Genomic DNA, 26,355 nt, shown 5'->3' on the forward strand with positions numbered 1-26,355 from the left:
TTCCTCCCTCCGCTTCCGCCCTTCCTCCCCCCCCTCCCTTCTCGCTTAGCTCTGGAGGACCGCGGAGCAGTCGAGCTGAGGCGGAAGCTAGAGCGGCGGGGCGCTCTAGGCTCGTCTCGCTGGTCCTGCCGGAGGACTGACGGCAGGAGGGGGGTGACAAGATGGCGGAGGCCTCGGCGGCGGCCGCCGTGTCCCAGCACCGCTTCTTCTGCCACAGCTGCAAGGGGGAGGTCAGCCCCAAGCTGCCGGTGAGCCCCCCCCCCCGGCCCCCGGGACCCCCCCCCGAGGCGTTATCAGTCGGTTATCTGCGTTAAGGGGGGGGGGGATGCGGGCAAGGCCCGGCGCCCCCCGCCCCAAAACTTGGCGGCCTGAGGGGGAGGGGGCGACGCTGAGGGGCCCGCCCTGAGGGCTGAGGGGGTGGGGAGGGCCCAAAAGGGACGGGGAGGCCCCAAAAGGGGTGAGGGCCCCCCCAAGAGGACAGGGACCCCCCCAAGGGGTGATAATCCCCCCCCAAAGGGATGGGGAGCCCCCCAAAGGGGTGAGGACCCCCCCTCAAAAGGACGGGGACCCCCCAAAAAAGATGGGACCCCCCCAAAGGGATTTGGAGAACCCCAGAGGGATGGGGACCCCCCCCCAAAGGGGTGAGGACCCCCCCCCCCAAGAAGACGGGGACCCCCCCAGTAAAGATGGGACCCCCCCAAAGGGATTTGGAGAACCCCAGAGGGATGGGGACCCCCCCCCGAAGGGGTGTGGTGCCCCCCTCCCCAGCTCCTGGGGGGGGTTTGGAGGGGTTGGGGGGCACTCGGGGGGGGTGTCACAGGGGTCCCTCGGGGTTCTGGGGGCCTGGTGACCCTCACCCCGACCCCAAATCCTTTGGGGGGGGCTGTTCAGGGTTCAGGAGGGGTGGGGGCGGGGGGAGATGCCCCTCGTTGAGGGTCGTGGGGGCGAGGTGCCACCCCCCCAAAAAAAACAGGTAAAAACCTGAAAAAAAAAATAAAAATAATGAAAAAACGCCAGCCCCACACCCTGACCCCACGGGGGGGGACCCTTCTGACCTTACTGACCCCTTAGGGGGGGGGTTCCCCCCCCCCAGGACCCCACAGGGTGCCCCCATCTCCACCCAGCCCAGCCTGGCCCCCCCCATGTTGCCGTGACCCCAATCCTGGGGCATTTTGGGGTCTGACCTTGGGCTTTTGGGGCTGGGGGGGTGGGATTTTTTTTGGGCGGGGGGGGGGACAGGGATTTGTCGGTGCCCAGGCAGGGCTGGGGGGATGAAGGAGGAGGAGGAGAAGCCTTCATCCACCCCCCCCAGCCTCTGTGGGGAGGGGAGGGGGGGCTGGGGGTGTCCTTGCAGCCAAAACGTGCTTTTTGGGGTGGTTTTTGGGGTGGAAACTGGGTCCTGGGTCCCCCCCCCCAGCAGAGAATTGGGGACAAATCCCCCGATAACTCCCCCCAGAGCTCCTCGGGGGGGGGGGTTGGCTCCTCCTTCAGCCCTCCCCTGAGCTCCTGGGGGGTTTTTGGGTCACAAAAAAATATAAATAAATAAAAATAATTTTTTGGGGTGAAAACCCTCAAAATTTGGGGGCTCACGGCATTTTTCTCCCCCCCCCCCAGGAGTACACGTGCCCGAGGTGCGAGTCCGGCTTCATCGAGGAGGTGACGGATGATTCCAGGTAAGGCTCCCAGTTCTCCCAGTGCTCCCAGTGCTGGGCCTGGGGGGGGTCGGTGCCACGCCGGGGGCTTTGGGGCCGTCCCCCAGCGAGGTGGGAGCGGGGTCGGGGCTGAAAAAGGCGAAAAATCCCATTATTTTGGGGGATTTAAGCTCGTTTCTCTTCCCAGAATGGGTTTAATTCCTCCGTTGGGTCCCAACTTGGGGTTTTGCCCTCCCAAATCTCACAGGCAGAGACAAAATCCCCCCCCGCAGCCACCGACCCCCCCCGGGCTGCCATCGGGGGTCCCAAATGTTGTCATCTTCCTCCTCATCCTCATGGGGGGGGGCCCTGCTCTCACCTCCTCTTCCCCCCCCCAGTTTCCTGGACGGCAGCGGCGTAGACGACAGCCCGGCCACGCAGTTCGCAGAGGTGAGCGGTGCCTCCTGCCCTAAAAACAGCCCGGGATTTGGGGTTTTCTGCTCTTCCTCCTCCTCCTCTTCCTCCCGGGAGCGGGGTCGAGGCTTCCGAAATCACCCCGGGGTAAAACTGTGGCTCCTCCGAGCTTGCAGCGAGCTCCGGGACGCCCCTAAATGAGGCTCTGCCTAAATTTCCCTGGTTTTTGGGGCCGCTCCTGCCCCGGCGTCAGAGCAGAGGAACGGAGCGTGGGTTCTGCCCCTAAAATGCCCCAATCCTCCCCCAAATCCCCCTAAAATGCCCTGATCCCTCCTTAAAATGCTTCAATCCCCTCCCTAAAGTCCCCAAATCCCCCTTAAGCCCACCCCCAAAAAAAACTAAAATGCCCCGATCCCCCTAAAAATCCCTGATGGCCCCCTAAAACACCCCAAATCCCCCCTAAAATGCCCCAATCCCTCACTAAAGTGCCCTGATCCCCCCCCAAAACGCCCTGTTGCCCCCCTAAAACATCCCAATCCCCCCCCCAAAGTCCCTAAATCCCCCCTAAAACTCCCCAACCCCCTGCAAAACCCCCTAAAATGCCCCGATCCCCTTCCTAAAGTCCCCCAGTCCTCCCTAAACACCTCGAATCCCCCCCAAAACGCCCTAATGCCCCCCTAAAACACCCCAATCCCCCCCAAAGTCCCTAAATTCCCCATAAAATGCCCCAATCCCCCTCCTAAAGTCCCTCAGTCCTCCCTACAAACCCCTGATGCCCCCCTAAAACACCCCAAATCCCCCCTAAAATGCCCCAATCCCCCCCCTAAAGTCCCCCGATCCCCCCCAAAACGCCCCAATCCCCCCTAAAATCCCAGCCTGGCACCGCCTCGGGGCCGGCTCCCCAGAACCAGGCGGAGCAGGAAGGATCCTCCGCGTCGATCATCCCAGGGGTGTCCCACCTAACGAGTCAGGGCCCTAATTAATCACCTCGACCCTTTGAATCCTTCCCGGGAGCCGCGGCGAGCGCAGGAATCCTCTGGGGTTGCTCCTTTTGGGGTTCAACCCCCCCTCACCCCTTCCCCTCCCTCAGCTTTGGGACCACTTGGACCACACGATGTTCTTCCCCGATTTCCGACCTTTCCTGAGCAGCGGCTCCCTGGACCAAGAGAACCGGGACAACGAGAGGGGCCACCAAGCCCACGCCGACCTCTGGGGGCCCAGCCGGCCCCCCCGGTTGCCCATGACGCGGAGGTACCGCTCCCGGGGCAGCTCGCGCCCCGACAGGTCTCCAGCCATCGAGGGGTGAGTGCCCGAAAACCGCCCCCAAAAAACCTCTCAGCGCCCCAAAAACGGGGCTCTCGGAGAAAAAGGAGTGTGGGTTTTAGGGTGGGAACCCCCCCGGGGGGGACCTAAAACCCTGCTGTGGCTCTGCCCTTCTGGGGGAGGTTTTCCCGAGGCGTGAGCCCAGCGAGCAGGGGAGTGAGAATTCGATAATTTGTTTTTTTTGGCTTTTTTCTGCTTTTTTTCTGCTGCTGCCCTGGGTTTCGTTGCTCACCCTGTGCCTTTTTTTGCTGCCCTCAGGATAATCCAGCAGATCTTCGCGGGGTTTTTCGCCAACTCGGCGCTCCCCGGCTCGCAGCACCCCTTCTCCTGGTGAGTAGCGAGCGCGGCCCTGGCCCCACTTAAAACCAGTTTGCCCAGTAACCACCCGGGAGCTTCCTGCTGACCCCTGTGGCTGCTGGGGTGAGGTCTGCAAAACCTCGGGGTTGGTTTTTGGGGGGTTGAAGCAGTTCCTTTGAATTTCCCCCCCCCCATATAGGAGTGGGATGCTGCACTCCAACCCCGGGGACTACGCGTGGGGACAGAGCGGCCTCGACGCCATCGTCACCCAGGTGAGACCCCGAGAGCTTTGAGCCGTGCCTCCAAGTTTTGTTTTTTTTTGTTTTTTGCTCAGTGCCCTGCCTTTTTGGGGAGGGTTCGGACCTCTTTTGGGTGGAAACGCCGTGGTTTAGCTCTCCTCCTCGCCAACCAGCGCTCGCAGGTGCCTCGCAGCGGGGAGGCAGAGAATAAACCCCCCCCTCTCAGCCCCGGGTCCTGCTCCAAATCCAACATTTTGCACCCTCAAGCCGTTCCCTTGCGGTTTGGGGAAGGAGCCCAGCACGCTGCCGTTCCCCAGGGCCCTGGGGCTGCCCAGCTCCATCCCCAAAATCCTCCCGGGGGCGTCGGCGGCAGCGGGAGGGGAAGGCAGAGCGGGCGGCTGCCGTCCTGGGAGCTAATTTGGCTGCTGACGCCTCGGAAGGCGCCTGCCAGAGCCATCTGCTGCCGTTCAGCAGCAGCCCCCGGCTCCCACGCCCGTCTCGCCCGGGCTCTGCGGTGACAGCAGCCGCCCCTGCCCGTCCCACGGGGTTTTAGGGTGACCTGGAAAGCCAATGGGGCTCCCCCGAGCCACGCATGAAGCTGTTGGGGCTGATCCTGGGGTGATCTCAGCAGCACGCAGCACCCATGAGGCAGGCAGGGAGCTGGAAGCCACAAGGGAAGAGGCTCCGCAGCTCGGGCTCAGCCCCCAGAGACTCCCCGCTGGGGATGGAGACCCCCAGGGAGCGGGGTTAAGCCCCTGGAGACGCAAAACCCCAATGGGAGCAGGGTTTGGTGCGGCGGGGCCAGCTTAAAGCAGCTCCTCGGGGCTCCCCGCTGCCCTTGGGGGGCTCCTCGCCCCTCCTGGCACCCCGATAAAGAGCTGGGGGAGGCAGCAGGCGCCCCCCCAAGTACATTTGGTGTTGTCTTTGCAGCTTTTGGGCCAGTTGGAAAACACGGGGCCCCCCCCGGCCGACAAAGAGAAGATCTCCTCCCTCCCCACAGTGACAGTAACTCAGGAACAAGTGGGTAGGTGAAGGCTCCCGGCGCCTCGGGCACAGCCTGGGGGGGTTTGCTGCCCGAATTCCCTTCCTCCTGCAAAGGATCACCCAATTTACAACAATCTTGTGTCCCCGGGTGGCTTCGCCCTTCTTTAAAACCTGCAATTTTTGCTGCTGACAGTCCTGGTAGGGCTGGGCTCGCTGCGTCGCGTTCTCCCCTTGCAAACCGGGGCTGCCGACGAGGCTCCGAGCGTCCCCCCCCCAAATTCCTTCTGAAAGATGTAGGACCCACAGCTTTTTGTAACGGAGCTGGCAGCGCAGACCCGTGGGCTTCTTTTTTCTTTGTTTTTTTTTGTTTTTTTGCAGTGTTTATGGTTTTGCAATTAAGGATTTTTCTCCCCCCCCCTGCCTGAGGGCGGCCGCTCGCGGGATCCCTTTCCCACCGAGCCGCTCGGCGAAGACGAGCGGGTTGATGAGAAAAGCTGTTTCCGCGACAGATATTTTCGTCTGGTTCTTTTTATACACCCCGTGGCTCTCCTCCTTGTCTGGGAAGCCAGGAAGCATCCCAATTTCCATGCTGTCACGCTCAGCCCTGCCCTCTGGAATTGACACAGCTCGAGCCGGGCAGCCTGGCGGGCGGGCGAGGAGCCCTGGGAGCTTTTGTCTCCCTCCTGCCTGCGGTGGGGACGTTTTTGTGAGCAGCAACAGGCCCGGGATGAGGGAGGAGGTCAGATTTTCACCATCTCCCCACCCCGACAGCGCTCTGCAGCGCGCTGCGTCCTCGAAAAGCAGGGGGGGTCATGCAGGAGGCGTCCCCCACCCCCCCCACAAAGCCTCTTTCAGCACGAGGAGGTTTTTATCAGCCCCAATCCCCCCGATTAGTTTTTCTTACTCACTTTGGGGGAAAAAAAGGAGTCGTTTGGGTACCGGGGGGTGCGTGCTGTGCTCACCCTGCCCGCCCCGCTCTGCGCCTCTCTTCCAGATACGGGCTTGGAGTGTCCCGTGTGTAAGGAGGACTACACGGTGGCCGAGCAGGTGCGGCAGTTACCCTGCAACCACTTCTTCCACAGCAACTGCATCGTGCCCTGGTTAGAGCTGGTAAGGGCTGCAAGCACCCGCGGCTCTTCGGAGCCCAACGGGGGGAACCTCAGGGCGAAGCAGCCCCCCCAGAGCCGTTTCCTTGAGCCCCCCTCCCCGTTTTTCTTGCAGCACGACACGTGTCCGGTGTGCAGGAAGAGCTTAAACGGCGAGGACTCGACCCGGCAAGCACAGAACCCCGAGGCCTCAGCGAGCAACAGCTTCAGCAGTGAAAGCCAACTACACGACCGATGGACTTTCTGACCTCGGGGGCTTCCTCGGGGGGCTCTGGCCGGAGCGTTCTTACTCCAGATGTACATTGTATTCTAATTCCAACAGAGTAGCAGGAAATATAGGGCAGGGGAGGGCACCCACCCCGTGGTATCGCGTCGACGAGTGCTGTCTTGTTCCTGAAACTTTTAGCATCTCCGAGCCAATCGCGTCTCCATCGGAATCGCCTCTTTAGTCCCCAACCCAGAGTCTTTTTGAGTGATTTGACTTGATTTTATACCTGTGAAACGTGGCCTCTGGAGGGGCCGGGCCGGGCAGGGAGGTTTGTGGCTCTCGGGGGGACCCTACCTGGGCCCCGGGGTCTCGGCACAGCCCCCGTGCGCGGCAGCGGAGGTGGGGAGAGCGTTTTGGTGACGGAGAACCGAGAAGATTTTCCTCCTCTGGCCCCTTCCCGGACCCCTCGAAGCGTGTGGGTTTTTTTTTTTCCCCTCTTCTGTTGAATTCAGCCTTTAAAGCGTTGCTCCAGGTGTTCTCCAGGGAGGTGGAGGCGTGGAGGGCTCCGGGTCGGGGCTCACCGCGGTGCCCGTGGACAGAAGCGCGCTCGGGGCCCCCGCGAGCCCCCGGTTCTGGGAACAGGAATGCAGACGCAGGAATTTTTGGGGCTCGTTGTGGACTTTTTTTCCTCTTTTTTTTTCTGTCCCTTCTCCAGGTGCCTGTGGCCCCGGGTCTGTCCCAACCTGCCTCCCCACCCCAAAAGTGAGTCGTTTAGGATCCTTAGCTGGCTTGTATCGTAGGGACCACATCCGCGGTGTCCTGCAGGACGGCGGCCCCAGCTGCAGCCCCTTCTAACGGCAGCCTCGGTGTCTAACACCCGGTCTTAATTCTCCTTTAGTCCGGTAACTTTAAGAGAATCTCTTTCATTTTTGCATTTTTTGTTTTTTTTTTTTGTTTTATTTCTTTTCCACTCCTGTAACATCTCATCCACGTCCCCGCTCCTCGTTCTGAGCCGCGCGGCGCCGCTCCCTCCCCGCTGGGCCTTGGCGGGGAGGGGGGAGGTCGCGCCCCCCACCCCTCGCCCCTTCGTTGCTGTGACGGTGTACCACGTACACTCGATTCCAACCAGTGTTCTGTTTGCTATGAAGTCTTACTGGATGCGGGGGGAAACTTAGTTACAAGAGATGAGGAAAAGGCGGAGGTGCTCAATGCCTTCTTTGCCTCAGTCTTTAGTGGTAAAACCGGTTGCTCTCTGGATACCCAGTACCCAGAACTGGTGGAAGGGGACGGGGAGCAGGATGTGGCCCTCACCATCCACGAAGAACTGGTTGGTGACCTGCTACGGCACTTGGATGTGCACAAGTCGATGGGGCCGGATGGGATCCACCCAAGAGTACTGAGAGAACTGGCAGAGGAGCTGGCCAAGCCCCTATCCATCATTTATCAGCAGTCCTGGCTATCGGGGGAGGTCCCAGCTGACTGGCGGCTAGCAAACGTGACGCCCATCTACAAGAAGGGCCGGAGGGCTGACCCGGGGAACTACAGGCCGGTCAGTTTGACCTCAGTACCAGGGAAGCTCATGGAGCAGATCCTCTTGGGAGTCATCATGCGGCACTTGAAGGGCAAGCAGGCGATCAGGCCCAGTCAGCATGGGTTTATGGAAGGCAGATCCTGCTTGACGAACCTGATCTCCTTCTACGACAAAGTGACGCGCTGGGTGGACGAGGGAAAGGCTGTGGATGTGGTCTACCTTGACTTCAGCAAGGCTTTTGACACCGTTTCCCACAGCATTCTCCTCAAGAAACTGGCTGCTCTTGGCTTGGACTGGCGCACGCTTCGTTGGGTGAGAAACTGGCTGGATAGCCGGGCCCAGAGAGTTGTGGTAAATGGAGCCAAGTCCAGTTGGAGGCCAGTCACTAGTGGCGTCCCCCAGGGCTCGGTGCTGGGGCCGGTCCTCTTTAACATCTTCATCAATGATCTGGATGAGGGCATTGAGTGCACCCTCAGTAAGTTTGCAGATGACACCAAGCTAGGTGAGTGTGTCGATTTGCTTGAGGGTAGGAAGGCTCTGCAGGAGGATCTGGATAGGCTGCACCGATGGGCTGAGGTCAACTGTATGAAGTTTAACAAGGCCAAGTGCTGGGTCCTGCACCTGGGGCGCAATAACCCCAAGCAGAGCTACAGGCTGGGAGAGGAATGGCTGGAGAGCTGCCAGGCAGAGAAGGACCTGGGAGTGATGGTGGACAGTCGGCTGAATATGAGCCAGCAGTGTGCTCAGGTGGCCAAGAAGGCCAACGGCATCCTGGCTTGTATCAGAAACACTGTGACCAGCAGGGCTAGGGAGGTGATCGTCCCCCTGTACTCGGCTCTGGTGAGGCCGCACCTCGAGTACTGTGTTCAGTTCTGGGCCCCTCGCTACAAGAAGGACATCGAAGTGCTTGAGCGGGTCCAGAGAAGGGCGACGAAGCTGGTGAGGGGCCTGGAGAGCAAGTCCTATGAGGAGCGGCTGAAGGAGCTGGGCTTGTTCAGCCTGGAGAAGAGGAGGCTCAGGGGTGACCTTATCACTCTGTATAAGTATATTAAAGGAGGCTCTAGCGAGATGGGGGTTGGCCTGTTCTCCCATGTGCCTGGTGACAGGACGAGGGGGAATGGGCTAAAGTTGCGCCAGGGGAGTTTTAGGTTAGATGTTAGGAAGAATTTCTTTACTGAAAGGGTTGTTAGACATTGGAACAGGCTGCCCAGGGAGGTGGTTGAGTCACCATCCCTGGAAGTCTTCAAAAGACGTTTAGATGTAGAACTTAGGGATATGGTTTAGTGGGGACTGTTAGTGTTAGGTCAGAGGTTGGACTCGATGATCTTGAGGTCTCTTCCAACCTAGAGATTCTGTGATTCTGTGAAGTCAAATAAAGGCCTTTCTAAAGAAGAGCAGAAGCTTGAGCAGGTTTTTGGGGGGCGGAGGAGTCACGGGGAGGGAAGTGAGCTCGGGGGGGTGTCCAGAAAAGGGTTTTTTTGGGGGGCAGATGGGTTTTTGGGGCGTCAGGTTTGGGGTGGCAGCAGCATGGCTGGGGGAGGGTGGCCTTGATGAGGCACCCACCTTGTCCCCAAGGGCTGCATGGGGCTGAGGGTATCAGGAACCCCCTGACTTGGTGCCCCCAGGGTCCCCCCCCTTGCATTGGGGTTTAGGGGAAGGAGACCCCCCCCACCCCCTGCACCTCTCCCCCTGCTCCTTGTGTTTTTAGGGCCAGGCCCGTCCCCACTCTGCAGCAGGCTCCTCGTTGGGAGGAAAAAGAAGGGAAAAAGCACCCGGGCTGAACATTTCCCCTCCCGGCTTTATCCCGTTGCTTTTTCCCCGTTCTTTACCATTTTGTGCCCCCCCGAAGAGCCCTGTGCGGGCAGGGGGAGCTTTTGGGGTGCCACAACCCCCCCCCCGGTGACCCCTTTGGGGTCAGCTCTGGGTCCCCTCCTGCACCCCCAAGGCTTGGAGAGGGCCCCAAGTGGAGGATTCCCTCCCTCGGCCATCCCGGGAACCCCAGGGCAGCGCCGAGAGACCTCAGAGGGGGGATTTTGGGCACGGGGGGGGGCGCACAGGGGCTCCCCCTCCCCTTCACACCTCAGAGCCTTTTGGGGCTCCCCTTTCTTACCCCCCCCCACCCCCTCCCCGAGGCAGGGCAGAGCGCTGGCAGGTCACACACGGGTGAGCACCTCCACGGGGCTGAACTTTATTTGGGGGGGGCCCAATTCGCTGGGTGCTCGCCCCCCCACCTCCGTCCCCGTCTCCTCCGGGCCCAGCCCCGCAGCTCCTGTGCCGCGGCACCGGCCCCAACCTCACCTGGCTGCGTCCGCGCCAGCACAACCCGGCACCGGCAGCGCCCTCGGCCACGGTGGAACCAAAACTGGGGTGGGGGGCAGAGTCCCCCGAGCCCCCCCCCGTTGTTCCCAGGTGCCGGGCTCGGGGGGCAGCGGGGGCTGGAGAGAGCCGGGAAGCGCGCGGGGGCCGCCGGGGCTCACTGCCCCTCCTTCTCCTCCTTCTCCTCCTCCTCCGGGAGCTTCTTGCGGGTGAAGAAGCCGAGCTGGGGCCGAGAGGATGAGGATGGAGGGGATGAAGCAGCCCCCAGCCCGTCCTGCTGGGTGTGTGTCCCCCCCCCGTGCCCCCCCCCAAGGCTCTCACCCTCCACAGGCAGAAGATGATGAGCGCCAGCAGCAGCAGCCCCCCCAGGATGCTGCCCACCAGGATCCACAGGGAGATGGGCACCCGCTTGGCCTGGATGATCTCCAGCACCGTCTGCAGGAAAAAAAGAGCCCCGGGGAGCACCTGGGGGGGGGCACGGAGACCCCCCCCAGCCCCCTCCTCCTGGGGGTCCCCCAGCTCCTACCTCCCTCCGCCGCGCCGCCTCCCCCAGCACCAGCGCGCTGCCCCCCGGCACCCCCAGCGTGGCCGCGCTCACAATCCTCACACTCCGGAATTTAGCCTGGAGAGAGGGCAAAAATTAAAGCGGGGGGGGCTCAAACCTCGTCCCCCCTGCTGGAGTTAAGGGGGGGGGTCCCAGCCCCGCACCGCTCGGAAGAAGTCGTTGTGGACGGCGCGCAGGACGTGGACGGAGACCTCGCCGCCGCGCTCCAGCCGCCCCAGGGCGCAGCTCAGCTCCTGGCACCAGGCGTTGCTGCAGTCCTGGGGGGGCAAAGAAACGATGTGGGGGGGCGAAGAGGCAATGTGGGAGGAGGAGAGGTGATGTAGGGGGGGGACACGCAGCCAGGACCCCCCCCAGATCCCCGTCCCAGCGCAGCTCACCAGCCTGTCCACGCGCAGCAGGTCCTCGGGGTGCACGGGGACCACCGGGGCTGGGCCCCCCCCTCGTGGCTCCTCGGCGGGGCCGTGAAGCTCGCACGTGGCCTGGATGGAGGGGACGGGGGGGGGCCGTGCTCAGCACCGTGGGGGGGGGGTTTGGGGGGCTCAGGACCCCCCCCCAAATCCAGCCGAGGACTCACGTTGTCGGCCAGGACGCGGGTGACGGAGAGGAAGGCGGCGCGGCGGTAGCCGAGGGCCGGCAGGGCCAGGCGCAGGGTGAGGTTGCGCAGGGGGTAGCAGCCCAGGTTTTGCACCTGGGGGAGAAAAGTGTGAGCCCCCCCAACCCCCCCTCGACCCCCCCATGCCACCCCCTTTTTCCTTAACCCCCCCCTTTTACCTTCACCGTGGTCTTAAATTCGGGCCCGGGGCCGTTGGGGAAGGTGCCGAGCGGGTGCACCTCGTAGCGGTGCAGGTTGGCCTCGCTGCCACGGTGGGGGGGGGAATGTGAAGAAAAGAGGGGTCGGATCCTGCCCCCCCCCCCTACCCCGAGCCCCCCCCGGAGCCCCCAGCCCATCCCGGTGCCCCCCCAGCCCCACCTGGAGAGGAAGAGGTCGGGCTCGTAGCGGATGGGAGCGGAGATTTGGACCCCGTTGTCCCGCGGCGTGGCCTCGGCGCTGTCGCTGGGGGGGGCAACAGGTCCGGGTGGGGTCTTGGAGAGGACCCCAGAGGGCCAGTTTTGTTTTTTTTTGGGGGGGGGGAACCATGAGGACCCCCCCACCCCCTTTGCTCGCCCCCTGCCCCTACCTGCTGGCCTCCAGGCTGACCTCCGCTCGGCCGAGCAGCACGGAGCAGCTGAACTCAAACTCCAGCGTGAAGGAGACCTGGGGGGCAAGGGGGCTGTGAGGGTCCTGGGGGGGTCCTGGGGGGGTCCAAAAGGGGGGTCCCGGGGGGGTGGGGGGGTCCCTGCCCCCTACCTTGGCCATCGAGCGAAAAACGGGGTAGCCAACGCTGCAGAGCCGGCGGTGGCCCCCCAGCGCGGTGCACTCCAACTTCACCGGGTTTGTGTCCTGTGGGGGGGGAACACAGCACCAGGGGGGGGTCAGGCTGAGGATGTGGCAGCCGGGGGGGGGCACGAGGGGCACCGTGAGGCTGAGGGGTCCCTCCCCGTCCAGCCTGGGGGGGGTTTGGGGGGGGACACAAAGGGATCCCCAGCTCCCAAACAGGGTGAAGTGGGTCCCCGCGGCCACCCCGGGGGGGGCTTGGGAGGCAGAGGGTGGTCCCCAAGGGGGCTGAGCACCCCCAGATTTTTACCCGGGGGGGGTTTCTGGGGAGGGGGGGGCCTCACCTGGAGCACGAGGCTGGAGAAGAGCAGGTTGCTGGAGAAGCTCAGGAGCAGGCTGGCGTTGTAGGCGTTCTCGCCCTTGTTCTCCAGCACCGCGTCCAGCACCGCCTTCCTCCTGCCCTTGCGCAGGACGTGGGGGCTCTGCCTGCAGTACGGGGGGGGTTACGGCCCCGGGGGGGATTTTTTTGGGCCCCCCCCGTGCCCGTCCCCAGCCCCGTACCCATCCCCGGCGATGTCCATGGTGGCGCGCAGCACCAGGTCGGCGACGCACTCATCGTCCTCGCCGCAGTCCTTGAAGAAGGGGATCTGCAAGGGGACAGGGGGCTAGGAGCAAGGGGGGGGGCACAGATAGACCCCCCCGGGGTGGGGGGGGCACCCACCAGTTTGCGGATGGTGCTGGGGGATTCCTCATCCAGCACCGGGCCCTCGGGGTCAGCCAGCGCCAGGCGCACGGTGAAGCTGAGGGGCCGCAGGTAATCCGTGGTGTCCTGGGGGGGGGGGCGGAAAAAGGGGTCCCCGTCAGCCCACCCAGGTGGGGATTTGGGGCCGGGGGGGGGGGCAGGATAAAGGAGAAGGGGGGGGGATGCTGTGCTCACCAGGACGTGGAAGGGGAAGCGGAGGCAGCTCTGCCTGCCCAGCTCCAGCTCCGTGCGCCGCTGCAGCAGCCGCCGGGCGCCCGAGTCGAAGGCGGCGCGGGCCCCCCCACCCCGCTCCTCCAGGGACACGTTGTACTGCAGCTCTGAGAGGGGACGGGGGGGGGGGCAGAACCGGGGGGGCTGAGGGGCTGGGGAGGGGCTGGGGGTACCCCTGGGGTGAGCCGGGGACACCCTGGGGTGCTCCTGGGAGGCTTTGGGGTGCTCCAGGGTCCCATTGGGGTGATCTGGGGACATCCTGGGGGGCTCTGGGGATGCTCTGGGGGGCTCCTGGGATGCTTTGGGGGGCTCTGGGGATGCTCTGGGGGGCTCTGGGGACACCCTGGGGTGCTCCTGGGTCCCAGCTGGGTGCTCCAGGGAGGCTTTAGGGTGCTCCACAGTCCCAGTGGGGTGCTCTGGGACACCCTAGGGTGCTCCACAGACACCCTGGGGTGCTCCAGGGTCCCAGTGGGGTTCCCCAGGGACTCCCTGGGGTGCTCTGGGGACACTTTGGGGTGCCCTGAGGTCCAATTGGGGTGCTCTGGGACACCCTAGGGTGCTCCAGGGACTCCCTGGGGTGCTCTGGGGACACCCTGGGGTGCTCTAGGGTCCCAGTGGGGTGCTCCAGGGTCCCATTAGGGAACCCTCCCGGCCCCCCTGGTGCCAGGAGCCCCGTGTGTACCCCCCCAGCCCCCCCAGGCTCTCACCGATGTCCCGGTCCCGCTGTCCCGGTGCCCGGCTGCTGGCTCGGAAGCAGACCCTGGCCCTCAGGCAGACGGCGCCGCCGCCCCCCCGCCGGCAATTCCTCCGCGTCACGCTGATGGCCGGGGGCTCCACCGACACCGTGGTGGCCACCCCCACGATCTGCCGCGAGCTGGCAAAACCCCGGGGGGGGGGGACACACAGGACATCAGTGTCCCCCCCCTTCCATCCCACCGAGGTGCTCCCGGGACCCTCCCCGTGCCTTGGAGCCCCCGAGGGGAAACTGAGGCACGGAGCAGGCGGTGCCCACCCAGGAGAGACCCCCCCAGCACATGGTGGGGAGGGTTGGGGGGTCCCAGGAGTGCCCCCCCCCAGCCCCAGGGCTCATGGGGGGGGTTTGGGGAGGGTTTTTGGGGGGGGGTCCCAGGAGTGCCCCCAGGGCTCACCGCAGCAGCACGGCCGCCCCCTGCGCCCCCACGGCCAGGTCCAGCAGCCCGTCGCCGTCCAGGTCGAGGCGGGCGTCGAGGCTGCGCCCGAAATATCGCAGCCGCCCCCCCCCGCCCAACGCCGCCGCCTCGATGCGCTGCGGGGAGAGGCGAGAGCAGCCCCAGCGGTGGCTTCTCCGCTGGCTCGTATAGGGTTGTGCCGGCACCGCGGCGGCATCGGGGAGAGGTTTTGGGGAGGGGGGACCCCCAAATTGAGCCCAGGCATGGATAGAGCCCCCCCCTCGCACCCCCTCCCAAATTTCTCACCTGCTTGTAGCGGGGCAGGAGGGTGCCGGGGGCGCCGTGGTAGACGTAGACGGCGCCGCGGTGGCCGTCCTCCAGGGGGGCCCCCACCAGGGCGTCGTTGAAGCCGTCGTGGTTGAGGTCGGGGACGGAGGCCAGGGCGTAGCCGAAGCGGGCGTCCTGCGGCCTCTGCTCCGCCTGCAGCGTCCCCGCGGGGGCCAGCAGCTTCTGGGGGGGGGGGCACGGGGGGGTTCTTGGTACCCCAAAGTGCTGGGGGGGTCGTCAAGGGGTTGGGATGGGGAAGGGGAGGGGATGGGGATGGCCAGGGGGCTGTGTGGGGGTGTCCTCCCCCCCCAATACGCACACCCTGAGCCTACTGCGTGCCCCCCCCCAGCCCAAAGCACCCCCTCCAGCCCTGCCGTGCCCCCCCCATCCCATTACGCCCCCAATCTCCCTCACATCCCCTCCCCAACCCCAACCAAGCCCCCCCAACCCCCCCATTTCCCCCCCCATTCCCCTACCCCTCTCCTTTCCCCCCATTTCCCCCAACCCCTCCACACCCCTTGGCCCCCTCCTACCCCCCAAACCCCTTCACCCCCCAACCCCACTGCACATCCCGACCCTCCCAGCGCCCCCCCCTCACCTGCCCCACTCTGTAGACGTACACCCGCCCCGTCTCCCTGCTCTGCCCCCCCAGGAACATGGGGGCGGCCACCAGCAGCACGTCGCTGACCCCGTCCCCGTCCACGTCCAGGGCGCACACCTCGCTGCCGAAGTAGGAGCCGATCTTTTTTTTTGGGGGGGATGGAGGAAGAAGGGGGGGGCAACGGGGCCACAATTCAGGACGGAGCCCGGTGCCGGTGCCCCCCCACAACCCCCCCCCCACACCCTGTTAGCCCCTAACCTGCTCGCCCAGCAGCGCCTGGGCCACCGTCACCGTCCCCGTGGCGCCCATCTGGAAGACGATCACCTTGCCCCGGTGCTGGAAGCGGGGGGCCCCCGCCACAAACAGGCGCTGCCCCCCGGGGAGACGGAGCGAGGAGACGGAGTAACCTTGGGGGGGGGGGGGAGAGCCCTGCTGGTGGCCCCCTCCAGGCAGCCAAAAAGCCCCTTGGGGGGGGGGGTTCGTCCCCGCGGCACCGTGCGCCCCTTGGTGAGTTTGGGGCACGGCCACGGTGCTGAGCCTGCACCCATGGGTGCTGAGCGGCCCCAGGACCCCAAGAAGCCTCTGGGTGCTGAGCCCCCCCCCCCATTTGGCACCCAGAAGCCCCAGTTAACCCCACATCCTCAGGGTAATGGATGCACCCCCCCAGATCACCCCACGCCGGGGGCGCACGGAGCACCTTTGGGTGCCAAACCTCCCCGTTTTCCCCTCCACCCCCAGGGTGCTGAGCGACCCTCGGGTGCTGCGGCTCCCCCGCTTCCCCCAGGAGCATCCCCGCTCCGTCCCAGACCCCGGGGCACGGCGCACCCCCGGGGACCCCCCCCCCCGGTACCCAAATACGCCGCGTGGTTCTTCAGCTCCAGCGGGAACTCCGGCTCGAAGGCTTCCCGGGGGGGCACGAGGCGGCCGCGGCGGCTCTCCTCCAGCACGGCCCCGTCCCAGTCGTAGGCACCCACGGCCCCAAAAAGGATCCCGTCCTGGGAAGAGGGGGGCACACCCGTGGGGGTGGGCGCGATGCCAGCCGTGCGTCACCCTCACGGGGCTCCCGGTGCGTCCCCGTTCCCCAAAATCACCCCAAAATAACCCCAAAATGACCCAGCCCGGGACACTCAGCCTCAAGCGGGGAGGCTGACGCACGGCTGAGGATTATTTTCCACTTCTGCAGAGAGCCCCCAGGCTGGATCCCTTCCCCTCTGTCCCCCCCCCACACCAAAACTCTGCCGGGGCCGCATCCTGCCCGTGCCGCGCGGCGCAGCCTCACCTCCAGAAGGTGGATGGAGAACCCGATCTGCGACATCTCCAGCTCGAAGGAGCTCTCGTTGTTCCCGTGGGTGCCTGGGGGGGCAGGGGGGAGGTTTTTCCTCCTCGATACCCACGCGTGGGTTCATCCCGATGGGCTGAGGGTGCCCCGTGCGCCCCCACGCAGCGCCACGGGGGCCGGTTTCGGGGTCACGGCACCTTCCAGGCTGAAGATGCGGTCGCCCAGGGCATCCACGATGTCGTTGAGGGCGGCCTCGTCGGTGACGTTGAAGAAATATTTCTCGTCCGGGTCGCTGGCGATGTACTTGATCTCGCGGATGAAGTCCTCGGGGTCCTGCTGGCGGCGCAGGTAATGCCCCAGCACCTGCGGAGAGGGCTCCGGCCTCAGCCTGGGGCCGCATCCTGCCCCCCCTGATGATGATGATGAGGATGAGGAGGAGGAGGAGGAAGGGATCGGGTCCCTCCCCGCAGCCCGGCGATGAGGGTGGGACGGGGAAACGGCGGCGGGGGGCTCACGGCGATGGCGTAGCGCGTGATGTTGCGCCTCTCGCACTCCCGCAGCGCCTCGGGCAGCTCGTCCCCATCGTGCGACTCGCCGTCCGTCACCACGATCAGCAGCCTGGTGGCGTCCTCCCGGCCACCCCGCTCGGGGCTGAAGGCTTCGGTGCTGCCAAACGGGGTGGGAGGTGTGAGCTGGGGGGGTCCCCATCCCGATCCCGACCCCGACCCCGATCCCGATCCTAATCCCGGTGCCCACCAGGCCTGGTGGATGGCGAAGGCGGTGCGCGTCTCGCGGCCCTCCTGCCGGCTGATGTTCCTGGCCGCCTCCACCACCTCCTCCGCCGTGCGGTGCTGCCCCAGCGTCCACTCGTGCACCGCGTGCTCCCCGTACTGCAGCACCCCCACCTGCCGTGGGGCACGGGGTCAGCGGGCGCAGCCAGCCCCGGGCCCCCAAAAACGTCCCCAGTGCCCCCCAAACGCAGCCCCAGGTGCCCGGTGCCCTGCAGTTTGGGGACATCCAGCCACGCTTTGATGATTTAAGCCTGAGAGCACAGGAGGTGTCCCCCCCCACACATCACCCCTCCCGGGGCTGAGTCAGCCCCGGCTCCGGCCGCATCCTGCTCTCCGTGTCACGGATGTGGGCACCCGCAGCCCCTGGGGATGTCCCCATCCTGCACGGGGCAGGAACCCCCCAGGATGTGTCTCCTGTTCCCCCCACCCTGCCCAAGGCCAGCTCGGGGCTTCGGCATCGCCCTGGGGTGCTGGGGGCACCCTGGGGACAACGGTGGCATCACCCCAGGGGTGACATCCCCCGGGGACCCTCGTGTCACCTGGATCTGTCCCGGCCCGATGAAGAACTTGCTGAGGATGTTGCTGAGGAAGTTCTGCACCTCGTACCAGGGGTAGATGCTGTTGGAGCCGTCGAGGACGATGACGATGTCCATGTAGGTGGAGCAGCCTGCGGGGGGGGGGACGGACAGACGGACACGGCTGGGGTCGGGCTGGCATGGCACGGTGTGACACGGCACGGCACGGCGTGACACGGCATGGCACGACACAGCACGGTGTGACATGGCATGGTGTGTGGAATGACATGGTGTGACATGGCACGACATGGTGCAACACGGCACTGTGTGACACGGCATGGCGTGACATGGCACGGTGTGTGGCATGGCATGGCATGGCGTGACATGGCATGGTGTGACATGGCACAACATCTTGTGACATGGCATGGTGTGACACCGCACAGCACAGTGACATGGCACAGTGTGGCATGACATGGCGTGACACGACGCAGCATAGCATGGCACGATGTGACACAGCATGGTGTGACATGGCACAGCGTGACACGGCATGGCACAGCGTGACATGGCACAGCACGGTGTGACATGGCACGGTGTGACGCAGCACGGTGTGACATGGCATGGCACAGTGTGACACAGCATGGCACGGCGTGGCATGATGGCACAGCATGGTGTGACATCGCATGGCGTGACACGGCATGACACAGCATGACACCGCGTGGCACGTCCCGGTGCCAGCCCCCACGGGTGCCCCCCACTCACGCTGCGCCGTGGGCGCGATGGTTTCCACAGGCCGCAGGTCGCCGTCCACGCGGGCGCAGACGCCGGTGCTGAAGACGGAGGTGCCGCACTCCTGGGACCACAGCGGGGCGCAGGCCTGGAGGGGGGGGCACGCCGAGCATGACGGGGGGGGGCACGCCGAGCCCCCCCCCACCCCCCCCCACCCCTGGGTGCCCCCACGCTCACCACGAAGCCGCCGTCCTTGCTGTCCAGCAGCGTCATCCCCAGGTGCATGTTGCGGCTGGGCAGGGGGGAGCTCTGCAGGGCTGCGGTGCCTGGTGGGGGGAACCCCAAAAAAAAAAAAAAAAATCAAACAGCGACCCCCGGACCCCCCCCTCATGACCCCCCCTCAACCCTTCCCGGCCCTTGGTGGTACCGAGGTTGGCTTTGTCACACGTGGCGTTGGGCGAGCCCACGTGGCACTTGTAGACGTCCCCGCGGCGGTCACCCTCCGGGCCGTCCCAGGGGGCCCCCACCAGCAGCCTGCAGGGATGGGAGACATCGAGGGGGGGGGGACAACACCAACACCCCCCCCTCCCTGCCCCAACAGCACCCATGGGCTCTGGGGGCGATGCTTTGAGGTCACCCAGCTCCGGGGCACAGCTCCAGAGCCCCCCAGGGGCATCCGCTCGCTGTGCCCGGACCCCCCCACACCACTCCTGTCCCCCCCCCCCCGGGGCTGCCAGCGGCTTCCGTCCGTCTGTCCTGCCCCAGATCCCTCCGTCTGCCCTTTGATCGGCGGCCAGGCGTGCGTGGCCCCCCCCGGGGCCAAGCAATTTTCGCCTCCCTCCAGCTGCCCCCGGCCAAAACACAAAAGCATGGCTTAAAAACGGATTTTTTTGGGGAAAAACAGCGAGGGCAGCTCCCCCTCCCTGCCTCAGTTTCCCCTCCCCACGGCGCTCCCACCGTGCGCCCCCCCCCCCACGCCCATTTCTGGGCTTTTTTTGGGGCCACACGACCCCAAATCTCGACGGTTTCTCCTTCCCTTAGGGACGCACGACCCCATCTGCACCCAAAACCGGGGGTGAAACCCACCCAAGGGGGGGGTCCCGGTGTCACAGGGGGGGGGGCCACTCACCACCGGTCCCCGCCGGCCACCCGCTGCAGCACCTTGTACCCAAACTGGGCCTCGGGGGGGCCGTGGAAGAATTGGGGGCTGCTCACGTCGATGTTGAAGGCCCCGCACGGCCCTGGGGAGACGGCGAGAATTGGGTGGGGGGCACCCACAGCCCCCCCCCACCAACCCCCCCCCCCACACTTCATTTTGGGCCGCAACCCCGCAATTAGGCAGGGCGATGCCCCCCCTGCGCCTTTGGGGCACTGGTAATTAAATGGGAGGGAGCGGGGCCGGGTGGGATCGGCCGCAGGCCCTGGCCCCGAGCCCAGACAGCAGGCCCGAAGCCTTCCTGCCCGCCGCCCCCGCTCCCCGTCTGGGTGAAAAAGGGCAGGAAAAGGGAGCGAGGACGGCCCGGGGGGGGGGAACAGCGTGGCTGGGGGTGCGGGATGGAGAGCGGGAAGGGGAGCTCAGCACCCCGTGTGGCTCCGAGGACCCCAAAAACAGCACCCAGTGCCCTGTGGGGAGCAGCCGGCACCCCGCAGGTGGCTCTGAGAACCCCAAATCCAGCCCTGAGCACCCCAAAACCAGCCCCATGTACCCCAAGTGCAGCCCCGAGCACCCCAAAAATGGCCCCAAGTACCCCAAATCCAGCCCCAAGCACCCCACAGGTGCCTCTGAACACCCCAAAGGTGGCCCCAAGTACCTGAAATGCAGCCCTGAGCACCCCAAAAATGGCCCCATGTACCCCAAATCCAGCCCCAAGCACCCCAAATGTGGCCCCACGTACCCCAAATACAGCCCTGAACACCTCAAAAACGGCCCCATGTACCCCAAACCCAGCCCCAAGCACCCCAAATCCAGCCCCAAACACCCCAAATCCAGCCCCGAGCACCCCTGGAGGCTGCCGGGTGGACAGGGCGAAGCGGGACGATGCCTTTTGGGGACAAACAGAAGCTTTCTGTTTGTGTGTTTTCTTTTTTTTTCTTTTTTCTTAATCCAAACTTAAAACACGTCCAGATGTGACGGAGCTGGGCTGCCCCCGTCGCGGACGGAGCTGCCAACCCCCCCCACCCCCCCGTCTTCCAAGCGGAAAAGAAAAACCCTTTTTTGTCTCTTTTTTTCCCTGAAATTGGGATATTTTCCATAGACGGCTTCCTTTAGTTCCTCTCTGTGGGGTTTGGGTTCCTTCCACACCGACCCCATCCTGGGACACGGGGCAGGATCCTGGGGGGGGGGTCTTTGGGGTCCCTTCCCAACAGGGGAAAGCCAGAAATAACTCACGGAGGGGGGATAAGGAGGAAAAAAAAAAGGGTGTTTTTCCCCCAAAAGCCATGCTGGGGGTCCTCCAGGTGGCATCGCCACCTCCCCGGGTGCTGGGTTAATTGGGAGCTCGAGGTTAATGGGTGGCCCCGAGGTTAATTAGTGGCTCGAGGTTGGTTAATGGGTGCCTCGGTTCGGGACGGGCGCCCCGTGCCCACCCCACAGAGCCCCCATTTCCCCCCCTTCCTTATGGGATTTCCCCTCGGGCACCCCAATCCTTTGGGACACCCCACACCCCACGAGACCCCACACTCCAGGAGACCACAACCCAAAAAGAACCACCCCAAAAACCCCCAAATCCACCCCAAAACCCTTTCCCCGACACCTCAGCATCCCCAAAAAGGAGCCGGGTGGCTCCGAGGCACCCCAAAACCCCCCAGGCTGGGGGGCTGCGGGGGGGGCTTCGGGCATTACCTGGGAGCAGCAGCAGCAGCAGCGGGGGCAGCAGGCGCAGGGACCCCCCCATGGCCCCAACCGCTCGCCGCCGGAGCAGCTCAAAGGTGACTCTGTCTCCGGCTGGGCACGCACCGATTTTTTTTATTTTTTTTTCCTCTTTTTTTTTTTTTTTTTAAATATATTTTTTTTTCCTCCTCCTTCATCTTGGAGACGTCGCAATTGGCTGCTAAAAATAAACAGCCGGGCGGCGTTGTGATTTTTTTTTTCTTTTTTTTTTTTTTTTTTAGGCGGACGGAGTTAGGGGGAAAAAAAAAAAGAAAAAAAAAAAAAAAAGAAATTGATGCAAAATTGGAGAAATCACCAAAAAAAAAAAAAGGGGGGGGAGAGGAAAGAAGGGGGCGATGGGTTGCCCATCGGGGCAGGGATCCTCGAGCAGGTTTGTCCCGTAAGGGGGGGTGACACCGTGCCCCCTCCCCACTCCACCCCCACCCCAAAAGGACAGGATCGGGCCCCCCCCGGGCGCAGGGGACACCAAGGGACGGGGCCACTCCTGGACGCTGTCTCCATCTCCTGCCCCACTGCGAGCCTCTGGGGACCTCGGCGCCCCCTTCCCCTCCTGCCCCCACTTGGGGAAACCGAGGCAGGGGCTGCTCCAGCCCCCCAGGGTGCCCGAAAAGGGGGGGAGGACACCCCAAAAACCATCCCCGGAGCCATCTCAGGGTGGGACACGGTGCTTGGGCAACAGCTACGTGCTGGTGGTGGCGGTGACAACGGTGCCGGTGCTGGTGGCGGTGCTGGTGGCATCCACGTCCGTCTCCTCCTCGCCACCTCCGAGCCCCCCGGGGGTCCCCAGGAGGCTGCGGAGCTGCATCCAGAAGAAGGGCTGGCGGCCGGGCTCGCGGGGCCACTCCAGGTAGGTCCTGGAGCCCAACATCTTCCGCAGGCGTGCGAATCTCCGCGGCAAGCCCCGCACGTCGATGGGCTCCTTGACCACCAGGATGACGTCCTGGTAGCCCAAGCCCACCGCCCGCTGGTGGGCGAAGTAAAGCTCGTAATTGCACCACTCGCTGTCCACGAAGCTGCGGGAGAGGACGAAGATGACCTTGGCGCTGTTCTCGATGTTCTCCACGATGTTGTCGATGATCCAACGGCCCGGCACGAAGTCCCTCTCGTGGATGCAGAGCCGGTAGGGGGGCTCGGCGCTCTCCAGCCGCCGCAGCAGCTCCCGGCGCACCCACTCGGCGTCGGCGCGGCTGTAGGAGATGAAGGCATGGTAGAGGCAACGCCGCTCGGTGCCGGCATGGCCGGAGCGATATTTGGAGCGCAGCAACCGGTACGTGGCCCGCACGTACCAGCACGCCTCCAGCTTCCAGCACAACGCCGCCAACGCCGCCACCGCCACCGCCGTGCTGGCCACCGCCACGGCCACCAGCGCCGGCACGTCGCACTCCAGCGGCCATGGGGAGTAGGAGGCCACCGGGGTGTCCAGCAGCGCCTCGGGGTGGTAGCAGGTCCAGTTTTGGGGCCAGTCGCCCAAACGGGGCCGGCCCCGCCGCTGAGTGTCCCGCAAGAAGCCGTAGAGGTCGCAGGTGCAGTGGTAGGGGTTGTTGCCGGCCGTCAGGTTGGCGAGGCGCGGCATGTTGAGGAAGGAGCCGCGGGTGATGACGCCGAAGGAGTTGCCGTCGATGGCCAACGCCTCCAGGCTGGAGCAGCTCCACTCCGAGGGGATGAATTTGATCTTGTTGCCGCTCAGCAGCAGCTCCCGCAGCCGGGGGCTCCGGGCGAAGTAAGCCATGTCCAAGCGGTCGAGCTGCGAGTGCGAGAGGTCCAAATACTCCAGGGTGGTGGGCAGGCACCCGAAAGTGGCCGCCGTCACCCTGTTGTGGTGCAGGGCCAGCCAGCGCAAGGTGGGCCCCCACTGGCACGTCTCCTGCAGACCACCCAAAGCGTTGTGGCTGAGGTCCAGGCGGGCGAGCCGGGGCCACGTGCGGGTGAGCGAGGCCACCCCGGCCAGGCTCTGGAGCCGGTTGTTGGCCAGCACCAAGTCCCGCAGCTTGGGCATGACGCCGCCGTAGTGGCAGCGCTGGTTGTAGATGTAGGCGTCCTCCAGGCGGTTGCGGGAGATGTCGAGGAGCTCCACGCTGCGCATCTCGCCCCAGGCGTCGCAGGGCACGTAGTTGAAGTTGACGTTGAGGATGAGGAGGGCGGCCACGCCGCGCAGCCAGGTGAAGGTCCAGTCGTAGCGCAGCACGTCGGGGTTGCTGATGTCCTGCAGCAGCAGGCGGTCGAGCTGGGGGGCGACGGAGCCCACCCCGGAGCTGTTCCACTGGGGCGAGCGGGCGAAGTCGATGGCCACCAGCTCCAGCTGGCGGACGCGGGACCGCTGCACGTTGAGCAGGGCCAGGCGCAGCAGGTTCTCGTTGAATTTGCCCCGGTAGAAGACCAGTGTGGTGGCCTCCAGCTCGGCCAAGCCGGAGAAGGGATCCTGGGCGCCCTGGTAGTAGGTGAACTCGAAGAGGTTGCGGAAGCGCAGGTACTCCAAGGGTTTGCCCCGCAGGTCCCGCAGCAGCACGGGCAGGGCGGCCGCGCTCCCGTCCAGGGCCATGTCGCACCACAGCTCGGTGGTGTTGAGCCAGGAGAAAGCCCCGGCCTCGTAGCTCCGTAAGCTGGAGGCCGACTTGAAGGCGAATTTCTGCAGGGCCGTGTCCTTCAGGGCGGCCAAATCCCCCCGGGCCACGTCGCGCAGCAGCGGGCCCCCCATGGAGAGCACCCGCAGGTGCCGCAGCTCCCCGAAAACGCCGTCCAGCGCCGCGCTGCCGTAGGGGTTGTTGGACATGTCCAACCAACGCAGGTTGGCCAAGGGGCGCAGCGCCGGGGCCGGGATGAAGGCCAAGGAGTTGTTGAAGAGCCGCAGCCGCTCCAGGAGCACGTTGGAGAGGAAAGCGTCGGGGGCGATGCGCGAGATGTTGTTGTAGCCCAGGTCCAGGCTGCGCAGCTGCGGCAAGCCGGCCAAATCGGCCGCCGTGATCTCCCGCAGCTTGTTGTAGGATAAATCCAAGCTCTGGAGGCCGTCGGGGAGCCCCCGGGGAACCCGGACCAGGCTCAAGCCCTTGCACAGCCCGGTCTGGTTGCGGTCGGCCAAGCGGCAGGGCAGCAGCACCGCCGTGCCCGCCAGCGCCAGCAGCACGGCGCAGCGCAGCCCGCCGGTGCCGGAGGCCGGCCACGGCCTCATCGCCTCCCCAGGGACCCCTCGGCATCGTGGGGGGGACGGGGGGGCCGCAGCCGGCCCACAGGGAGCCGGGGATGGGGCTGGATGGGGCATCCGGGGCGGCCCCGTGGGGCTGAGCTGTGGGGGAGAGAGGAGAAAGGGGTCAGCGGTGGGGGGCCGGGGGGCACCCCCCGTGGGTGCCGGCACCGCTGGCGGTGTCCCTGTGGGGTGGGGAAGGGCAGAGGTGAGGGGGGGTGAAGGCTGGGGGCCGGTGATCCCAATGGGGTCAGGGAGTTGATGGGGGGGGGGGGGCAGCGGTGGGGTCCCAAGGGTCCGAGGGGATCCGGGACTGGATCCCGGGGGCAAACTGGGGGCAGGGACTGGATCCTGGGGGGCATTTGGGACTGGATCAGGGGTGAGGGGGGGGGCAGCGCACCTGATCCCAGTGAGGGCTGGGCGATCTGACCCCATGGGACCAAGGACTGGATCCCAAGGGACTTGGGGACCCCCCCTTGGCTGGGGGGGGCCACTTCCAGGTGCATGGGGGGGCCCCGCTGAGCCCTGCCCCCCGGCAGACCCCCGGGGCGCAGCTTTCAGCCCCCCGCTCTGCTTTGGGGACTTTTTTTTTTTTTTAATAAAACCCCAAATAATATGAGTTTTCGCACAGACCAAAACTCGTGCTCCCTGGCAGCGCTTCCAGCCAGAGTTCTGGCATTTTATTACCGGGGGGGGGGGGTGAAAAAAAAATAAAAAAAAAAACAACAGGAAACTGGAGGAGAAAACCAGATGGGAAATCGTCCCGTCCCTGCCCCGAGCGGAACAACCTCAACGAGGGCAGCGAAAACACCGGGACGCTGCCAGGTACGTCCCCCCCCGGGGGGGGGCAGGATCCTGGGGGGGATTTTTTGGGGCTAAATCCCCCAAAAACCCAACTCGCCCCCTGCCCACGTGCGGGATTCCGGCCTTTTCCTACCTGCTCCGGCAGCCTCCGGGGTTGGCAGCGCTCGGTGGGGAGCTGGGGGGGGCCGAGGGGGGGCACGGCCCCATGGTTAAAGGTGGACAAGGAGCTGGGGGTGGGGGGGGGGGCCAGCACCCAACACCCAGCACCCTCCCCTTCCGAGTTCCCGAAGCCAAGCCCAGCGCCGCTTCCCCGCCCTCGGGAGGCCGGGAGAACCGATCAACCCCCCCCCCCCCAAAAAAAATAATAAAATAAATAAAATAAAATAAAAAAAAAACCATACACGGCCCTCCCCCCAGTCCAGGTTGTATGGGGCTGACACCCCCAGTTCAGCCCAGTATTCCCAGTCCAGCCCCGCCACCTGCTCCGTCCCTCCCCCAGCCCCCCCCCCGGGAGCGCAACCCCTCCTGTTGGCTGGTTTTTGTGGTTTTTAACCAAAACCACGACTTTTTCTCCCCACCGCCACCGCCGTTAACCCCGGCCCCGCTCACACGAGCTGTTTTCTCCCCCCCCCAACCCTTTTCACCCCCCCCCCTCCCGTTGCACAATCGGGATTTTCTTCCGCTTTCCCCCCCCCCGTGACCCCTCCTGGGGACGTTCACCCTTTACCCAAGCCCCAAATCTGGGAAAATTTCCCAAAAACAGCCCCGGGGGGGGGTGTGACAGCACCACAGTGCCCCCCCCCAGCAGCCACCTGCACCCCCTGCACACCCCCACTCCCCCCAGTGCCCCCCCAGCCCGCACCTTGCTGGGGGGGGGCAGAGGTGACCCCAATCCTCTCCACCTTGGGACCCCCCCCCCCAGGGGTTGAGGACCCCCCCGTGCCCCCCAGCACCCCAATTTGAGGCACCAGGCGAGACCCTGGAGCTGCTGCCCCCCCCCCCCGAGCTCTGCAGCCCCCCAAAACCCACGGGGCTCCCCCAAACCTTTCTGTGAGGCTGGGGGCACGGCCAGGACCCCCCCCCCACGCCGAGCTGAGCGCTGACAAAACTCATCCAAAAGCAGAACGGAGCCAA

The 26,355-nt window shown here is 65.1% G+C and overlaps 3 protein-coding genes across 5 annotated transcripts; 1 reads left to right on the forward strand and 2 right to left on the reverse strand.

Annotated features, from left to right (window-relative positions):
* Positions 1-37: 37 nt before the first annotated feature.
* On the forward strand, positions 38-7,352 carry RNF115 (ring finger protein 115). The gene is made up of 9 exons (XM_072028215.1): positions 38-248; positions 1,615-1,673; positions 2,030-2,081; positions 3,136-3,347; positions 3,627-3,698; positions 3,865-3,937; positions 4,835-4,928; positions 5,883-5,998; positions 6,110-7,352. Exons 1-9 carry the CDS (start codon positions 162-164, stop codon positions 6,239-6,241), a joined length of 897 nt encoding a protein of 298 aa, XP_071884316.1. The 5' UTR covers positions 38-161; the 3' UTR covers positions 6,242-7,352.
* ITGA10 (integrin subunit alpha 10) lies at positions 7,137-21,348 on the reverse strand. 2 transcript variants are annotated; one of them, XR_011805036.1, is made up of 31 exons: positions 21,192-21,348; positions 19,479-19,590; positions 18,777-18,883; positions 18,587-18,675; positions 18,383-18,497; positions 17,648-17,775; positions 17,074-17,222; positions 16,833-16,983; positions 16,515-16,680; positions 16,318-16,391; positions 15,889-16,033; positions 15,297-15,445; positions 15,036-15,179; positions 14,417-14,620; positions 14,111-14,247; positions 13,670-13,836; positions 12,927-13,069; positions 12,711-12,818; positions 12,551-12,636; positions 12,334-12,475; positions 11,963-12,055; positions 11,793-11,869; positions 11,585-11,668; positions 11,386-11,470; positions 11,189-11,302; positions 10,992-11,093; positions 10,758-10,871; positions 10,576-10,671; positions 10,371-10,484; positions 10,032-10,272; positions 7,137-7,342 (listed from the first exon to the last, which is right to left on the reverse strand). XR_011805036.1 is itself a non-coding variant. In XM_038172725.2 (30 exons), the coding sequence occupies exons 1-30, from the start codon at positions 21,241-21,243 to the stop codon at positions 10,207-10,209; spliced, it is 3,513 nt and encodes a 1,170-aa protein (XP_038028653.2). In that variant the 5' UTR covers positions 21,244-21,348; the 3' UTR covers positions 9,898-10,206. The 2 variants fall into 2 exon arrangements, 1 of the variants encoding a protein (XP_038028653.2); XM_038172725.2 differs by lacking the exon at positions 7,137-7,342 and having other exon boundaries at positions 9,898-10,272.
* A 116-nt stretch (positions 21,349-21,464) lies between these two features.
* On the reverse strand, positions 21,465-25,499 carry LOC119715421 (toll-like receptor 2). Of its 2 annotated transcripts, XM_072028210.1 has the most exons (3): positions 25,355-25,499; positions 22,526-24,519; positions 21,778-22,426 (listed from the first exon to the last, which is right to left on the reverse strand). In XM_072028210.1, the coding sequence occupies exons 2-3, from the start codon at positions 24,493-24,495 to the stop codon at positions 21,919-21,921; spliced, it is 2,478 nt and encodes an 825-aa protein (XP_071884311.1). In that variant the 5' UTR covers positions 24,496-24,519; positions 25,355-25,499; the 3' UTR covers positions 21,778-21,918. The 2 variants fall into 2 exon arrangements, with proteins under 2 accessions (XP_038028654.2, XP_071884311.1); XM_038172726.2 differs by having other exon boundaries at positions 21,465-24,519.
* Positions 25,500-26,355: the final 856 nt, after the last annotated feature.

Source organism: Anas platyrhynchos, chromosome 26 (genome assembly GCF_047663525.1).
Source record: "Anas platyrhynchos isolate ZD024472 breed Pekin duck chromosome 26, IASCAAS_PekinDuck_T2T, whole genome shotgun sequence".
Classification (NCBI taxonomy): Eukaryota; Metazoa; Chordata; class Aves; order Anseriformes; family Anatidae; genus Anas; species Anas platyrhynchos.

Bases quoted from the DNA above. Each gene is read 5' to 3' on its own strand.
- RNF115 (XM_072028215.1), top strand. From the start codon at position 162: ATGGCGGAGGCCTCGGCGGCGGCCGCCGTGTCCCAGCACCGCTTCTTC. The intron at 249-1,614 runs GTGAGCCCCCCC...CCCCCCCCCCAG, and splicing joins AGGTCAGCCCCAAGCTGCCG to GAGTACACGTGCCCGAGGTG. The intron at 3,938-4,834 runs GTGAGACCCCGA...TTGTCTTTGCAG, and splicing joins TCGACGCCATCGTCACCCAG to CTTTTGGGCCAGTTGGAAAA.
- ITGA10 (XM_038172725.2), bottom strand. From the start codon at position 21,243: ATGGGGGGGTCCCTGCGCCTGCTGCCCCCGCTGCTGCTGCTGCTGCTC. The intron at 19,591-21,191 runs GTAATGCCCGAA...CCGTCTCCCCAG, and splicing joins GCTGCTGCTGCTGCTCCCAG to GGCCGTGCGGGGCCTTCAAC. The intron at 16,681-16,832 runs GTGAGCCCCCCG...CCCTCTCCGCAG, and splicing joins TCACGCGCTACGCCATCGCC to GTGCTGGGGCATTACCTGCG.
- LOC119715421 (XM_038172726.2), bottom strand. From the start codon at position 24,495: ATGCCCCATCCAGCCCCATCCCCGGCTCCCTGTGGGCCGGCTGCGGCC.